Source organism: Uranotaenia lowii, chromosome 3 (genome assembly GCF_029784155.1).
Source record: "Uranotaenia lowii strain MFRU-FL chromosome 3, ASM2978415v1, whole genome shotgun sequence".
Taxonomy (NCBI): Eukaryota; Metazoa; Arthropoda; class Insecta; order Diptera; family Culicidae; genus Uranotaenia; species Uranotaenia lowii.
The window spans coordinates 329,027,222-329,046,089 of record NC_073693.1 but is presented as its reverse complement, the minus strand read 5'-3'; the positions used below and the strand labels follow the sequence as shown (position 1 = coordinate 329,046,089).

General features: G+C 33.5%; 1 protein-coding gene and 1 long non-coding RNA gene across 3 annotated transcripts in view; one reads left to right on the top strand and one right to left on the bottom strand.

Moving 5' to 3' along the window:
• Positions 1-14,266, top strand: part of LOC129757673 (proton-coupled folate transporter-like) — a 40,887-nt gene extending 26,621 nt beyond the window's left edge. For both annotated transcript variants that reach the window (XM_055754957.1, XM_055754956.1), the window contains exons 3-4: positions 13,628-13,953; positions 14,017-14,266. In XM_055754957.1, coding sequence (XP_055610932.1) covers positions 13,628-13,953; positions 14,017-14,158 — 468 coding nt within the window. In that variant the 3' untranslated portion in view covers positions 14,159-14,266. The remainder of the gene's footprint in view (positions 1-13,627; positions 13,954-14,016) is intronic.
• On the bottom strand, positions 9,965-10,454 carry LOC129757676 (uncharacterized). The gene is made up of 2 exons (XR_008739759.1): positions 10,303-10,454; positions 9,965-10,196 (listed from the first exon to the last, which is right to left on the bottom strand). It is a non-coding gene; the product is annotated as an uncharacterized LOC129757676 (long non-coding RNA).
• Positions 14,267-18,868: the final 4,602 nt, after the last annotated feature.

Here is an 18,868-nt window from a genome sequence, read left to right as displayed (position 1 = left end):
CGCGAAATTTGAATACCAAATCATGCAATCATTTTGATCTCCCTTTTTCGCTCTATGGTGAAAAATGAAACATTAATGATGCCTTGTTTTGTTATCTTGGAAAAAACTAAACCAAACAGTGCTTTCACTTTGGTCTCAATGCCTTATTTAGGTGTTGATTTGGAATCACATTTCGACATATTGATGCTTTAATGAAACCTTATTTTGCCATCGGGAAAAATGCAACACTAAATTATGCAATCATTTTGGCATTGAGAGCTCATTTTAGTTACTGTTTGCTATCGATTTAGGCATCAAAGTCTGCTCGGGATTCATGATGATTTCTGTCTTATCGCCTCTTAGAACTTTAGTTTCATAATTTCGTTAGCTTAATCAACTTGTTCAGTACAATTCGAACGCAATTTCTATACGCATCATCTGCTTCCACTAGTCGAACCTAGCGGTCATTGACAGTACAGGTCGTACTTCTCAGCAGATAATCCGATCTTCCCGAACAAATCGTATTCCGATCGCTGGCGCTGGTACCACCTTATTATTAACTAAAGAGTTCGGTGTCTAATTAGCTCTTTTTGTTGCAAAATCTGTTCACCTTTACACATCGAGCGGGTAGGATTGAAGTTTTGTCAAGAAGCTCGATTCCGGCCGATATCTATGTGCGACAATCACTGTTACGACATGTTTTCTATGTTATTATCTCCCTTGAATGAAGACTGTTCTTAAAATGTGCGATAATCTGTTCGCATTTTGTAACTACCGCGCCTACAATGTCACTCACGGCTATAGAGTGCCTAAGAGACAGTTTCACGTCGTGCGTCTTCAACGGAACATCTCCGTTTAATGTGCTCAACTGTGTTCCATCGATAAGATGACTTTCACTGGTTTTAATAAAGTTGAGGTAAAATTTAAACTAGGAAATTGTATTGATCCTGTTGAAAACATTAATTTCGATACCGTAGAAAAAGTGTAGACAACTTCAACCATGGTACCGGAAGATCACCGTGGAACCCACGCTGTTCCTGTACATGCTGGCAAACAATCTGACGTCAGTAGTTGAGCAGGTATTCTACGTCTACAAGGCCTGTTCGATCAACCACGGGTACGACCTCGAACTATGTGCAAACATCGAACACCACAAGGACATCAAGAAGCAAGTTCAGGTGACGACTTCAACGTTTCTTATGTGGAATGGTATTGCCATGAACGTGGTCCCGATACTGTTGGCGTTCTTTCTGGGACCTTGGTCAGATCGACGAGGACGTAAACTCCCTTTGATATTCGGGTTGATGGGAAAGTTGTTGCAAATCGTGATGATAATGGTGAACATCAAGATGACCCACTGGCCACTGGAATATATGATATACATAGCAACGATCCCTAGTGTCTTCACCGGAGCAAGTATTACCGTATTCGGTTCGTGCTTTGCTTACATTTCGGATGTTACAAGTGATACTGAACGAACGCTTCGTATAGCGATTCTAGAAGCGTCATTCCTCTGTACAATGCCTATTGGAGTAGCTCTCGGGAGTCTGATGTTCAATTTAACGGGTGGATCGTTATTCCTCGTATTCGGTTCTAGTGCCACACTTGTGCTGATTTCGATCGTTTATTCCGTAGTAGGTCTTCAACCTCAAACTAACCATCAACAAAGATCCGTAACCGAACTCAAGTGGTACCAAATACCGGGGGATATCTTTGATGCCACTCACGTAACTAACTCCTTGCGAACCTTGTTCAAGAAACGTCCCGGAAGTCGCAGAAGCTATCTATTCATCTTTATGGCAGCGACGTCTTGCTACACATTCCAGAGAGACGAGAGGCCGCTGATCTATCTGTACACCCAGCTCAAGTTCAACTGGAACGTGGACCAGTTCAGCTACTTTCGAACGTTCCAATCAACGGTGTGTGTGCTCATGCTGATCGTCGGTGTTCCACTGTTTCTAAAGTTGCTGAAAATGAGGGATACGGTAAATGTTTCTTTGATACTTTTTTTTAACCTTATGCATAGTAGGCTGTGGCTTTGGCATGATTTTTATCAGACTTTGACAAATGAGATTGTGATTGCGAGTTTTTATTTCAAATTTAATATGGAAAAATGAAATATTGTGTTCGAAGACATCGCTTTTTTTGGATTTGATTGAATACAAGTTTAGTGTCTCGCAAATACCGCATAATATTGATTCACATAAAATTTGCTCTGGAAATGATGTTCAAATAGTTTTTTTTTTGTTTCGATTATAGTCGTTTTAACATCTTTTTGTTATTCGCGACTTATATCAACGATGCAGTTGGAGGACAGTCGTTGAAAAATTTATCCGGTACAACTGTGATCGATGTTTACTCTTGGGCTCGAACTGACGGACATCGGTAAATAATACTCTAACAATCGACATATTGGAATAAATATTTTTATTTTTATTTTTTCACGTGCGAAAAATTATCTGTTACCTGTATGAATATAAAAAGCAATTTCTTTAGGTTTGTTTGTTTGTCGTCTATAGACTAAGCCGTCTTAAGGTCTAGAGAGCTGAAATTTGGCACGGATGCTCATTATGACTTGAAATGATAAAAATTGTTTCGGATGACCCATTTCGAAGGGAGTCGTCCATACAAGAGAAATGTTGTTTTAGCGTTATATTATATCGGATTGTGATGAAAATTTGCACATAAGTGTTTGGAGGGACGAACAATTGGGTTGTCCATATTAACTGTTCGCTGTTTTTACGATTTTGACGCTATTATACATCAGATCTACACACAACCAAAAAAATCTGGAAAATTACATCACATATGATGTAAATAAAAAGAAGCATCATATATGACGGAATTTTCAGTGCGAGTTGAATATTACACGCCTGTAAAATTATGCAACGTGTAATATGAAAGTGATGTAAATTTTAAAGCCACTGAATTTAGGAAAAATATCCTATTGGAATTTGTTTTGTTTACTTTTTTATTGATCCGATTCAATGGAGTTTTTTCATCTTTTATGACAAAAACAATCTCTTAATGATGAAATTCATTGTTTTATTTATCGACAAGCAAATTTATGGTTTTACACAATTTTTTTTAAAGTCACTTTCACTTTCTTCCTAAGTACCGAATCTTATGTATACTTAAGTACTCTATGGAAAAGCGTGGGGCCGCTTTAAGAACCACTTCCGCTGCCGCTTCTTTTCGGAGATACCCGGAACCAACCATATTGACGGACTTAGAATAAGCTTGCCAGATTGCCCGGTTTTATCCGGGTTTGCCCGGATATTTGATGCAAAATTTCGAGAAAGTCCGGTCCGGCCCGGTTGCCCGGATATTGTGAAAAAAGTCCGGATATTGCCCGGATATTTTTACAATTTTCACAAAGAAACCAAAAAAAAATAAAGTTTTTGAGTAAGTTTCAGCAAAATCGATTAACGGTATGGAAATTTTCAACGGTTGTTTCAAATAATTTCGCTGATTTACTTTTATAAACCTTTAAATATTTAAGTGTTCCAAAAAGCTTTTGAAAATCTGCAATTACATCAATAAAATATTAATATCATATTTTTTGCATTTTTTCTTTGCTTTTATGTTTAATAACACCTAAATTTTGCCCGGTTTTTGCCCGGTTTTTGGATTTGAAAAATTGAAATCCATGCCCGGATTTTGCTAGGTTTTTTTGAAAAAATGCCCGGAATTGCTAGGCCCGGATGGGAGTGAAAAAAATTCTGGCAACCTTAACTTAGAAGCTAAGTGCTTCAATAAATGACTTTGGTTCACGACTTGACTGAACACTTTGTTTACATTTTTGTATTCCTGTTTTTGACAGTTTTATTTTTACATGACATTATCACGTTCAGTGTAATTTAATATTAATTTGACTTCATGTCTTTATGATATTCCGTGTCGTGTAATTTTCAGAAATTTCTTATTCAGTGTTGTGAAGAGTTTGTGTGACAAAAAAAATTGTAAAATTACATCATATGTGATGTAACGAAAAAGAAGCATCATATATGATTGAGTTTTCAGTGCGAGTTGAATATTAAACGTCTGTAAACTTCGAAAGACGTGTAAAATTTGAAAACATGTAAAATATTCAAGTCGTGTAATATTTTATTTGCACTGAAAATTCCGTCCTATGTGATGCTTCTTTTTCTTTACATCATATGTGATGTAAATTTACATCAAATAATCGCGTTCTGTGTCAAGTAATGTTTGTGTCATTGGAATTCCGTGCTTTTAAGGATTCAAGTCTGTAAATTTACATTAATTAATCGCGTTCTACGTCATGTAATATTAAAGGCTTTCAATTTCAGTGTTGTTAAGGATTCAGATTTTTTTTCTGTGTAGATGAAAATGGGTAGATTCATGAGAGTTTTGAGGGACGGGCAATCGATTTCCGTTATCCGATTCAGTAGTAAAAGCTGGCCAAAGCGGTCGTCGATATTTTTGTGATATTAACGTTATAATACATTTAATTGAGATGAAAATTTGCACATTGGACCCGAGCAACCAGAATTCCCTTATGTTTTTCCGAAATGAGGGGAATTAATTGCTTTTTGATTTCCCGCTGGAGAAAGGGTTTTTCTTGAGGAAGCGATGGTACTCTCCTCAATCGCAGCGATGGATGATGAAATGGCTCTGAAAATATAAAAACGATGTTAAAAATCCGGAAAATTCTTCTCCATATGTATTTGTTTCAACCTTAGACATTTTTTTCTCATTTTGCGTTGAATTCAATTGTAAATATATGTAAGTACTGCTAAGAACAAAACAAATACTGTGACATAAAATTGATAAACATATTTGACATGTCGCTAAGGATTCCCAAATAGGCTTCTTAAAACACCTAGAGGTGTCTTAGAATTCCCAAAATAAGATCTTTTGCACACCTAGAAGTATCGTAGAAAGCGCGTTTAGCAAACGCAACCCACCTTCTTAAAAGAAGTTGCATTTAAGGTGCTTAGAAGTTCTGTTATCGTTATTTTAACCTTTTAAAAGGCGATGGAAGCTCCTCAGTAACTTTTACGTGACGTTTAGCCAAATGTGAACTTCGGAGTTCCATCTTTAAGTAAGAGTGCAACTTTTGGTTGCTTGGGGTGTTATGAGGGACGAACAATTTATTTCAGTTATCCAATTTTGGTTGGCCAAAGGGGTCGTCCACATGATTATACATCGGATGGCAATGACAATCGGAACATGGAAGTTTTCAGGGACGGATAATCGATTTCAGGTATCAAATTTGGTGTAAAGGGTCGGCAAAAGGGGTTGTCCGTATTTCCCGTTAACTTTTTTTGCGGAACTGACGTTGTATATGTAATGTATAATACATTGGATTGCAATGAAAGTTCATACAAGTGGGTTTTAAAAGACGGGCAGCCGATTTCAGGTATCAAATTGTGTAAAAGGGGTCGGCCAAAGGGGTCTCCTTTATTACCTGTTCACTTTTTTTTAAGATATTGACATCAATATACACCGAATTGGGATGCAAATTGCCACACGTGAGTATTTAGGAACAGCCCCATATAACCTGTTCAATGTGTTTACGATCATGACGTTGGATTAAGATGAAATTGGCACAAAAAATGTTGTGTAACGGGTCAGCAAAAGGGGTCGTGATCGTGTCTAAGTTAATCTCTTAATTTAGATTCATAAGAATCGTAATATAACGACAATAGCGGCTATAAGGACAGATTATCAAGGCTGCAGTTATGAAAAAAAATTGTTTCTGATTCAGCCTCCAGTAGAAAGGCGAACTGGCACAGGGAGCACAGATTTTAAAGGCTGCTGCTACGAACAAAATTGCTTCTGATTCGCCCACTGGAAAAAGACGAAGACAAAGAAATTTGCAGACTTTTCAGGTTGCTGGTGCTGATTGTTTGTTTTGGTTTGGCTTTCCGGTGAAAAAAAAAAAGGAGTTGGCTAAAGAAGTGCAGTTTTACAGGCTGCTGCTGATTGTTTGTTTTGGTTTAGCTTTCCGGTGGATAAAGATGGAATGGCTTTAGAAGTGCAAATTATAAGAACTGTTGCGGCTGTTTGTTTGCTTTGATATTGCCATCCGGTGGCCAAAGGCGGAATGGCTTCGGAAGCGCTGATTTTTAAAGCTGCTGCTGCTGATTGTTTGTTATGATTTTGCTTTCCGATGGAAAAAGACGGATGGCTTTGGAAGCGCAGATTTTTAGGACTGTTGCTGCTGTTTTTTTTTGTTTTGGTTTGGCTTTCCGGTGGAAAAACGGAATTAGCTAGGAAAGTGCAAATTTTTAAGGCTGCCTCTGCTGATTGTTTGCTTCGATTTTGCTATCCGGTGGAAAAAGACGGAATGAATTTAGAAGCGCAGATTTACATGCAGCTTCTGCGGATTTTTTACTTTAATATGGACTTCCGGTGGAAAAGACTAAATTTTTTGTTTGTTTGTTATGATGTTGCTTTACGGTGGAAAAAGACAGATGCGCAGGTTATTGGAAGCGTACATTTTCAAGAAGCTTCTGCTGATTGTTTACTTTGATTTGGCATTCCGGTGGAACAAGACTCAATTAGCTTAGACAGAGCAGATTTTTAATACTGCTTCTGCTGATAGTTTGCTTCGATTTAGCCTTCCGGTGGAAAAAGACAGAATTGGCTGAGGAAGCGCAGATTTTTAAGGCTGCTGCTGATTTATTTTGTTTTTGGATTTTCAAGGCTTGCTGATTGTTTGTTTTGAAATGGCCTTTTGAGGAAGACTGTTTCTAAGAATACTATCGGATTATTCCTACTCTCGTTAACAGAGACAGAGTGAAAAAAAAGCACAGTCAGGGCGAGTACAGCTTCGGGTGTGGTCTTATACCAATACACGGAATCGTCCATCTTGTGACAGGCAATCGTAATCGTAGACATGGTAGGCGAACAATTAGCTGTCAAAAAGCGCTCCGTCTCCACCCCCACCACTGAGGAACTTTTGGTACCCCTTGCCTACTTTTCCTCAATATGCATCCACCTGTAGCTGTAGGTACTCTGGGCACAGTTTGGAAAACCTGTTGCCAAGAATATTTTCGGATTGTTCCGGCTCTGGTAAACAAAAGCAGAGCTACAGGAAAAGCAAGAACATTTTCGGATTGGATGAAGAACATGCAGAAATTTAATAAAATTTTAAGATTTGAAAAGCTGGACTGACAAATGAGATGAGGGGATATTTGAAATATTAAATTTTGTATTTTAGAAAAACAAAAATCTTTAACTAAAAGATTCTATTGAGAATAGAGTTGAGAAGGAATGTAGGGATGAGCTGAAGGATATGCAGAAATTCAATACAATTTGTAGGTTGGAGAGTAAAGATGGAAATATGGAATGAAAATTAAGGATATTCGGTAGATAACATTTTGTTTCAAAGAGAAAAAAAAACAAAAGTCGATGCGTCAAAAGTTATAATTTAGCATAGAGGTGAGCAGGAATGTAGAAATCAGATGAAGGATATGCGGAAAATAAATCAAATTTCATAAAACATAAAATAAAATAATAGTTTTATTCAGCAACACTGAAGATAAATATAGTCAAATAAATTTCTGTGTCAACGTTCATTACTTTGGCAACACTAGACAAAACAAAGTGAGTGACAGGCGTGTCAATGTGATTCTCTGAATTCAGATTAATAAGAATCGTAAAATTTCGACACATTGCGATTAACCAGCATCAGTATTCGCGACATTTTTGTGAGAAAAATGCGCTTCAACCTACGAACAAGATTACCGAAATCACAGAAAAATCTATAATTTCCCAGAATTTTGAATCAATTTTCATCACAGAATCTGTGTCACAGAACACAGAATTTTAGAAAAATTCACAGATTTCACAGAATTTTTAAATTATGGACGTTTTTTTACCAAAATTCATTGTTTTTTGTCATCATAAATTTTGGAAAGTTTTCTTTAATTTGGAAAATATGATAAAATTGGTAATGGTAATTGATTTTTTCTTAGAAAAATATTAAAAATACGCAATTTGACATGACATTTGAATGAAATTAGTGAAAAAACATCACAGAAAACCGTCGCAGAGTTTTTGGGTAAAATCACAGAAATTCAGAATTTTTTAAAGTCAAAACACAGAATTTTTTCGGCAACCTTGCCTACGAATCGAAAAACGGGTTTTGAAAAAAAACCGAAAAATTGTAAACGGGGTGGTTTTTCAAAATTTCTATAAGAATACTCTTACTGAAAAGGTGTTTTTACTGCACTGTAAGGAATATTATACTTTGTATGGAAAACGTCTTAATTTATCAAATTTTTATACACTGAGGTTTTTTTTTACGCGGTATTTTGTCCCGCGTAAAAAAAAAACCGCATAAAAAAAAACCGCGTTAATTCGAAAATCCGCGTAAAAAAAACCGCGTTAATTGGAAAATCCGCGTAAAAAAAAACCGCGTTAATTCGAAAATCCGCGTAAAAAAAAACCTCGTTAATTCGAAAATCCACGTAAAAAAACCTCGAAATTCGAAAATCCACGTAAAAAATCCATTTTAATTAAAAAATTCGCGCAAAAAAGCACGTTACTAAAAAAACGCGTAAGAACCATGATTATTTAAAAATTTGCGTACAATGATAGTTTATTTTTAAGATAAAAAATAAAATCAATTAGATTAATAGAATAGTAGAATATAGTGAGGCTTATTTGACAGTGTGGAATTCAGATCGTCTCATGTCTCATGTCTCAGGTCTCATGTTCCATGTCTCAGGTCTTAGGTCTCATGTCTCAGGTCTCATGTCTCAGGTCTCATGTTCCATGTCTCATGTCTCATGTCTCATGTCTCATGGCTCATGTCTCATGTCTCATGTCTCATGTCTCATGTCTCAGGTTTCAGGTCTCAGGTCTCAGGTCTCATGTCTCATGTCTCATGTCTCAGGTCTAATGTCTCATGTCTCATGTCTCATGTCTCATGTCTTAGGTCTTATGTCTCAGGTCTCATGTCTCAGGTCTCATGTCTTAGGTCTTATGTCTCATGTCTCATGTCTCAGGTCTCATGTCTCATGTCTCAGGTCTCAAGTCTCAGGTCTCATGTTTCATGTCTCATGTCTCGTGTCTCAGATCTCGAGTCTCATATTTCAGGTCTCAAATCTCATGTCTCATATTTCAGGTCTCAAGTCTCAGGTCTCAGGTCACAGATCTCATGTATCACGTTCTTAGTCTCAGAGCTAAGATTTTCCCAACTACAAAAAGATTCTAAGTGTTTTCCTTGGAAAAAGTCTTAGAATATTTTTTCTGAAAAACCGCGTTAATTCGAAAATCCGCGTAAAAAAAAACCGCGTTAATTCGAAAATCCGCGTAAAAAAAGCCGCGTAAAAAAAAACCGTGTAAAAAAAAACCGCGTAAAAAAAAACCTCAGTGTAATTGCTTGCGAACCGCGGTTCGTACGGCAGCACCTAGTAAAATGATAGAAATAGATCTTCAGGTCACATTTTGTTAAATGTTTCAAAAAAACGCTATAGCTTAATTTTTTTTTATTTAATTTTGTTTGTTTGTTCTAGTAAGCACATTTTTCTAGAACACTTCATCTTTGTGAGACATTCCGATTTCGAAATCAATTTATTAAAATTTGTTCGGAATTTAGAATTTGAAACAAAAGAGATTTTTTTTTCCAGAAATCGAATGAGCCACTGAACACATACCCTTTGTTTGCTTGATTTGATTGAATTAATAAATTACTTCATTTATAAGTTTTGTGCAACGATATAGGAACGTCTGCTGGACGAAAAAACTTGCATTGAAAGGGTAGAAATTGGAATAAATGGATTTTTTTCCTATACAATGTTTTATTCATTTCGTGAATTGGAGTAAGAAAGTAGGTAAGAGTAAGAAAGAAAGTAAGTAAGTAAGTAAGTAAGTAAGTAAGTAAGTGAGTAAGTAAGTGAGTAAGTAAGTAAGTAAGTAAATAAGAAAGCCAGTAAGTAAGTAAGTTAGTCAGCAAGTTTGGATTACCTTCAGTTGATGGCTATGGATTTCACAATAATGAATCAACCGATTCTTTTCTAAACTGATTAATTTTTATTACAAAATGTAACCGAGGTTGTTCATTTTCTTTGATGTGATTTTGATTGGAACACTTCAAATCAAGCACATCAGGCACATCCTATTTTTTCTTGGACGCATTATGCTCTGCTACGGCTTGACGGATTACCGCAGCTCTGGTGGCATCATTCTTAGGATTGCCGGCATTTTTTATCGCCGAACGGATCGTCTCGCCCCTGGCGTCTCTGCAAGTGATAAGATAAATAGGAGAAAAAAATGTTAGTTTAAATATTGGATTTCAGCAGTTCTGTAATGTTGGTAAATTTTTAATTTTCTGCTCAAGATACTTACGATTTTCCCTTGGGGTCCGTCATGTTAGATTCAACTGGTTTCGCTAATAGTGATCCTTCAAGCTGCAAAAATATTCTGATGCAAATTGGGCTTCGCTGAACTATTTTATAGCAAAATTGAGATCAACATTGATGCTAGTGTTGCCAGTTTTAAAAAAGGCGTTTTAATGTTCATCCAAGAAAATCAGATTAAAAATTTGGCATCAAACTAATAATAAACTAAATATTCTGAAAACAGATTTTGAATTATGAAACAATGCTCTTTCCGTAGTTTTGTTTCAAGTTAGTATGTCAACCTTCTAAAATGAAGTTCAGGCAACAGGAAAATACGTTTTGCAATACTTGCAGATTCATGCCCTATATAGTGTTTTCATTCATATTATCGTAAACTATGCTGTAGGGTGAATGCATTAAAAATGGTACCAACTAAATTGAAGCTCACAAAAAAAATATATTTAAGGCTGACTTTGAAAAAAAAATACCAAAAGGGAACTCATACTTTTATTTCAACAATTTTTTTACATTTTACCTTTGGGAACACCAAGGTAAGGCTTTCAAATCGTTCCCAACCTCAAAAGATTGTAAATATTCGATGAGCAGAGATTTTATGTTTTGGAATAACAAACGAAGTTTCGAGGAACGTATTTTATCAGCAAGAACTCAACTCGAACCTATAAACGATTCCCACACTTTGGATTCTGTTGACAATCTAGAACGCATTTAAAACAGCAATGCTTTTCGTTTTTCAAGTCAACAACGGGGGAAATCTAAAGAGATATTTACTCGTGATTCTGCTGATGGATTCAGAATGAAAGGAAAAATGCCACTATCAATATTTTTGCTACATATGAGTTTTGATTGATTGATGATAACACAATGATCCAAAATTCAATTCTAAAACTGATGCAGACCAGAAAATCAAAACGAGAGTTTTAATTTCCCTCATTAAACACCAAAAATCAAAATTGAGAATAAAAATAAAACTAAAGATCAAATTTTACAACATTTTTTTAAAAAGTAATAAGAATCCTAAATCACAAAAATTAAAAACATGACTAAAATGACACAAAAGATAAAAATGACAAAATTGACAAAAATGACAAAAATGACAAAGATGACAAAAATGCCAAAAATGACAAAAATGACAAAAATGACAAAAATGACAAAAATGACAAAAATGACAAAAATGACAAAAATGACAAAAATGACAAAAATGACAAAAATGACAAAAATGACAAAAATGACAAAAATGACAAAAATGACAAAAATGACAAAAATGACAAAAATGACAAAAATGACAAAAATGACAAAAATGACAAAAATGACAAAAATGACAAAAATGACAAAAATGACAAAAATGACAAAAATGACAAAAATGACAAAAATGACAAAAATGACAAAAATGACAAAAATGACAAAAATGACAAAAATGACAAAAATGACAAAAATGACAAAAATGACAAAAATGACAAAAATGACAAAAATGACAAAAATGACAAAAATGACAAAAATGACAAAAATGACAAAAATGACAAAAATGACAAAAATGACAAAAATGACAAAAATGACAAAACTGACAAAAATGACAAAAATGACAAAAATGACAAAAATGACAAAAATGACAAAAATGACAAAAATGACAAAAATGACAAAAATGACAAAAATGACAAAAATGACAAAAATGACAAAAATGACAAAAATGACAAAAATGACAAAAATGACAAAAATGACAAAAATGACAAAAATGACAAAAATGACAAAAATGACAAAAATGACAAAAATGACAAAAATGACAAAAATGACAAAAATGACAAAAATGACAAAAATGACAAAAATGACAAAAATGACAAAAATGACAAAAATGACAAAAATGACAAAAATGACAAAAATGACAAAAATGACAAAAATGACAAAAATGACAAAAATGACAAAAATGACAAAAATGACAAAAATGACAAAAATGACAAAAATGACAAAAATGACAAAAATGACAAAAATGACAAAAATGACAAAAATGACAAAAATGACAAAAATGACAAAAATGACAAAAATGACAAAAATGACAAAAATGACAAAAATGACAAAAATGACAAAAATGACAAAAATGACAAAAATGACAAAAATGACAAAAATGACAAAAATGACAAAAATGACAAAAATGACAAAAATGACAAAAATGACAAAAATGACAAAAATGACAAAAATGACAAAAATGACAAAAATGACAAAAATGACAAAAATGACAAAAATGACAAAAATGACAAAAATGACAAAAATGACAAAAATGACAAAAATGACAAAAATGACAAAAATGACAAAAATGACAAAAATGACAAAAATGACAAAAATGAAAAAAATGACAAAAATGACAAAAATGACAAAAATGACAAAAATGACAAAAATGACAAAAATTACAAAAATTACAAAAACTACAAAAATTAAAAAAAATTACAAAAATTACAAAAATTACAAAAATTACAAAAATAACAAAAATGACAAAAATGACAAAAATTACAAAAATTACAAAAATTACAAAAATTACAAAAATTACAAAAATTACAAAAATTACAAAAATTACAAAAATTACAAAAATTACAAAAAATTACAAAAATTACAAAAATTACAAAAATCACAAAAATTACAAAAATTACAAAAATTAAAAAAAATAAAATCACAAAAATGACAAAAATTAAAAAAAAAAATGACAAAAATAACAAAAATGACAAAAATGACAAAAATGACAAAAATGACAAAAATGACAAAAATGACAAAAATGACAAAAATGACAAAAATGACAAAAATGACAAAAATGACAAAAATGACAAAAATGACAAAAATGACAAAAATGACAAAAATGACAAAAATGACAAAAATGACAAAAATGACAAAAATGACAAAAATGACAAAAATGACAAAAATGACAAAAATGACAAAAATGACAAAAATGACAAAAATGACAAAAATGACAAAAATGACAAAAATGACAAAAATGACAAAAATGACAAAAATGACAAAAATGACAAAAATGAAAAAAATGACAAAAATGACAAAAATGACACAAAAATGACACAAAAATGGCACAAAAAAGGCACAAAAAAGGCACAAAAAAGGCACAAAAAAGACACAAAAATGACAGAAAATGACACAAAATGAAACAAAATGACACAAAATTACAAAAATGACAAAAAAGATAAAAATGGCACAAAAATGTCACAAATAATAAAAAAAGAAAAATGACAAAAAAAGCAGCAATTCTTTAAATCTGTTACTTCCTACCATGAATTTGAAAATAAAAAATTTTTGTTTTTTTTAAATTCCATACCTAGTTCATCATCATGATCGGAGTGGCGGCCCATGCCATCGCCCGGTTTTTCTACATCTTCGCCGAAGTGGACTGGTTGCTGTACGTGGGAGCAACGGTTTCGAGTTTGGGTCCGATTGTGGCCGCCGTTCTCCGGTCGATGATCTCAAAAATTGTTACAGCCACCGAACGGGGGACCATTTTTTCGCTGCTGTCGATCTTCGACGATGCCGTGGTGCTCATCAGTGGGGTCCTGTACACCCAAGTCTACAACGCCTTCATCGATAGCTACCCGGCAGCTTTCTTTTGGCTCACGATGGCCACCCAGGGCATCGTCTTTCTGTTGATAATGTTAGTTTCCTAGAGGGTTCTGAAAGAAACGGTTTTAAAATATAACTATAATTTAACTTCTAGGGGTGTTCACATTTTTCTGCGGGGGAAATCGCTGGAGGAGGACACCACCGATACGACGATGGGGGATCTCAATGGAACGGTTCAGAAAAAACCTGCCGGAAATGAAGTTGCTGGATACGACAACGAGGGACTGCAGCTTTAACATACTTGAGTTGTGATCAAATGACATTCCTTGATTAACCTAATTGTTTCAATCATATTGTAAATAAAATGAAAATAAAACACTGATACGAGTGTTGATGGATATCGATTACGTGATAAATGTTCATCGTGTTATGGCACATGTGCCAGTAGGAAAAAAAATCGTTCAATTGTTGATAACATCTATTCCCATGCTCATCTCCAGCGACTAAGCACGTGTTAAAGGTATACAAAGGTCCAATTACATCAATTTAAAATGAGTAGGTAGTGAAAGTGAAATGCGTCATATGATTTGTTTATCGAATGTTATCTTGGTTATAATTTGCTACCAGAAGCGAATTTTTTATTTAAATACTCTCTGAATTTCACACACCATAAAAATTGATGAGTTGACTCCTCTTTTCGTTTTGATTTCTGTTTTTGTTTTCGAAATGAGGCCTTTGGCCTTTGCCACCAAATAAATTCACTTATATACCTTTGCCGTCAACAAATTTTCACATTCAGGTGTTTTGATCTTGTGGATATGGGTAAAATAAATATTGTTCTTCTCAACCTTTTGATAAGCTCCATTGTGAAGAATGATAGAGATGGTTCCGTGTTTTAAATAGAGTATATTTAAAAAAATTCCTACAAAGATTGGAACGTATAAATGTTTTGTTTTTGTTTACAATAGATTAAATTACGTTTACTAGATATCTCTAATTCTTTCTCAATTCTTCTTCGTATGTTTCGGTGATCGAGACTTTTTTGTGGTGTGATTGTAATGTTTGTTTGTTTTTATATGTTTCCTAGGTAACCTCACTTGTTTGCTGTCGGTTGATAAGTATATACAGAAATACTTTCACAAATCGCCCTTTGGACCGTACTGAAGCTGCTGCAATTTTGCATTTGTTAGGCAAATGAAAGTTCAGAGCTGATGGTCTTATTCTTAACGTGCTGAACTTACATCTTTCGTGAGCCGAGTAGAATAAGTTGTGTTGATATCACGAATGCTATTTTTCAAATGCACTTCCTAATATAAACAATTTTGAATTAATATATATTTCTTTTCTTTTTTCTTTTCAGATAAGGTTACCTGCTGACGTGAAACTTATGAGTTCAACTTATAATTTTAAGCGGTTTCACTATTATTTCACGATGTATGGAAATGTGCTCAATAAAGATCTTAGACCGGTAATAATCTTCTTTTGCTTTCTTTTCCTTTGTAAGAATTCTCTACTAACTACTTCCTTACAAATAAAGTGGGTTTTTTTCATATTGGCCTTTGGCTTATCTTTCTTAACTAGAACTCACATTCCTATGCTATGCGCACGGAATAAATAAATAAATATAATCTGATGGAGACGCGCCGTGACACGTGACACCCATATCCGTAACACACTCCATGCAATAGTAAACAGAAATCATGAATCTGTGATTCACTCGTTGGTGGATTAAATAGAAAAAAATAATATAATGTTATCCACTAGAATAATCACTAAAGGCACAGTTGATGGTAAAACTGTAAACATCATCAGCTATTCTAAAGAAAAATAAATTACAATTTTTTTTTTAAATGTTTGGGTCTCGATGAAAAAACTCTATTTTCTGGAAATCATGTTTGAGTTGGTGGCAAAGGGGAATAAGTGCTGCGCTTATACCCTTTTGCCTCCAAACAAAATGTGACTTTCAGTTAGTTGAGTTTTCTCACAGAGACAAAAACGTAAATAAATAGTTGAATAAAATTATGATTTAAATAAAGGGTGATACGATCAAAATTTGGTCAAGGGAAAACGCGTGTAAATCGGTGAAATTGTTTATTTAGAAAATCAAATTAAATTTCTTTTTCAAGTTTAATTAGTATAAAATTCAGGAAAAATATTCAGTTAGGCTTCCGTTTTTCCAAATCCGAATTGCCGGGCCTTACGCTTAAGCCCTGCTATCAGATTTTGTACAGCCACCTTGTCCACCTTCTTCGCCGCAGAAAGCCAGTTTGCCTTGAACTGCTGCTCATCCTTAGCAGTTTTTTTGGTCTTCTTTAGGTTCCGCTTGACAATAGCCCAGTATTTCTCAATTGGGCGGAGCTCTGGCGTGTTGGGAGGGTTCTTGTCCTTGGGAACCACCTGCACGTTGTTGGCGGCGTACCACTCCATGGCCTTTTTACCGTAATGGCAAGATGCCAAATCCGGCCAATACAGTACGGAACAACCGTGTTTCTTCAGGAAAGGCAGCAGACGTTTATTCGAACACTCTTTCACGTAAATTTCTTGTTTGACAGCCCGGAAGCTATGAAAATGCTGCTTTTCAAGCCACAGGTACAGATGGCTTGCCAAACCAGATATTTCTTCGCGAAATTTGACAGTTTCATGTGCTTGAAAAAATCTGCTACCTTTCCCCTTCTTTTTGCCGTATACAACTCCTGTCCCGAAAGCTGCTTGTAGTCGGCTTTGCCTTAGGTTTCGTCGTCCATTACCACGCAGTCAAACTTCGTCAGCATCGTCGTGTACATCCTCCGGGATCGCGCTTTGTCCGTCATATTTAGTTTATCATCGAGATTTGGAGTCACTACCTTCTTTTAAGTCGATAGTCCGGATAGCTTATTTGCGGCATCTCGGAGAGAGAAGTTTGGGTTAAACTACCGGCAACTCTATTTGTCGTCTCAGCGGCTTCCGGTTTTCGATTTTCCCCCGATCCAGACTTCCTGGCTGTCGACAAACGTTCTCAACTCAACTTTTAGCGATTTTGCCAGCTTTGCGTGCGAATAGCTCAGATTTTCGCGATGCGTGAGCAAAATTTTGATACGCTGCTCTTCTTCCTTGGACGGCATTTTGACAACTGAAAAGTAAATTCCAAAATCAAAATAGGAGCAACATTCTACATACACACACCTTCAAAATGAGGGGGTTTTTTGAATGCAAAATTTAAAGAAATACGTTAAGTTGATATTGACCAAATTTTGACCGTATCACTCTTTAGCATATGATGTCTGGTAGTCAAGGGTTCGTTCTCGATGCTTACCTCAGTTTAATTCAATTTTGTCTCTTATACCCCTTTGGCTCCAAGGGCCTTAAATCTAATAAACTACTTTTCAATTAGTTTCAAAATTTGAGAAGAAATTTGAACATTTTTAACACATTTTCTATTTAATTTTTTTCGATTCTCTATAATACAACTTCAATCTACGAATCTATAAATGTTCCGTGCGAAAAAATGATTATAAAAGGTGATTTTCGGATTTTGAATACCATGAAGTTTTAAAAAAAAACTATGAGCTCACATGACAAAAATGGCAAAAATGACGTAATTGGCATACACGATAAAATTTACTAAATTGACATGGTCAAGAAAATTTGCAAAATATACAATATTGATAAAGTTTAAAAAATTTACAACATCGAAAAAAGAGACTTATTTGACAAAATTTAAAATGGTTAAAAAATGTCGATTGCTGTAATTTTGTCTATTTTGTCAATTACTTTAATTTTGTCATTATATATAATTGGATATGATTCATCATTTTTGTCATTTTTCTATTCTTTGTCATTTTTGTCATTTTTGTCATTTTTGTCATTTTTGTCATTTTTGTCATTTTTGTCATTTTTGTCATTTTTGTCATTTTTGTCATTTTTGTCATTTTTGTCATTTTTGTCATTTTTGTCATTTTTGTCATTTTTGTCATTTTTGTCATTTTTGTCATTTTTGTCATTTTTGTCATTTTTGTCATTTTTGTCATTTTTGTCATTTTTGTCATTTTTGTCATTTTTGTCATTTTTGTCATTTTTGTCATTTTTGTCATTTTTGTCATTTTTGTCATTTTTGTCATTTTTGTCATTTTTGTCATTTTTGTCATTTTTGTCATTTTTGTCATTTTTGTCATTTTTGTCATTTTTGTCATTTTTGTCATTTTTGTCATTTTTGTCATTTTTGTCATTTTTGTCATTTTTGTCATTTTTGTCATTTTTGTCATTTTTGTCATTTTTGTCATTTTTGTCATTTTTGTCATTTTTGTCATTTTTGTCATTTTTGTCATTTTTGTCATTTTTGTCATTTTTGTCATTTTTGTCATTTTTGTCATTTTTGTCATTTTTGTCATTTTTGTCATTTTTGTCATTTTTGTCATTTTTGTCATTTTTGTCATTTTTGTCATTTTTGTCATTTTTGTCATTTTTGTCATTTTTGTCATTTTTGTCATTTTTGTCATTTTTGTCATTTTTGTCATTTTTGTCATTTTTGTCATTTTTGTCATTTTTGTCATTTTTGTCATTTTTGTCATTTTTGTCATTTTTGTCATTTTTGTCATTTTTGTCATTTTTGTCATTTTTGTCATTTTTGTCATTTTTGTCATTTTTGTCATTTTTGTCATTTTTGTCATTTTTGTCATTTTTGTCATTTTTGTCATTTTTGTCATTTTTGTCATTTTTGTCATTTTTGTCATTTTTGTCATTTTTGTCATTTTTGTCATTTTTGTCATTTTTGTCATTTTTGTCATTTTTGTCATTTTTGTTATTTTTGTTATTTTTGTTATTTTTGTCATTTTTGTCATTTTTGTCATTTTTGTCATTTTTGTCATTTTTGTCATTTTTGTCATTTTTGTCATTTTTGTCATTTTTGTCATTTTTGTCATTTTTGTCATTTTTGTCATTTTTGTCATTTTTGTCATTTTTGTCATTTTTGTCATTTTTGTCATTTTTGTCATTTTTGTCATTTTTGTCATTTTTGTCATTTTTGTCAT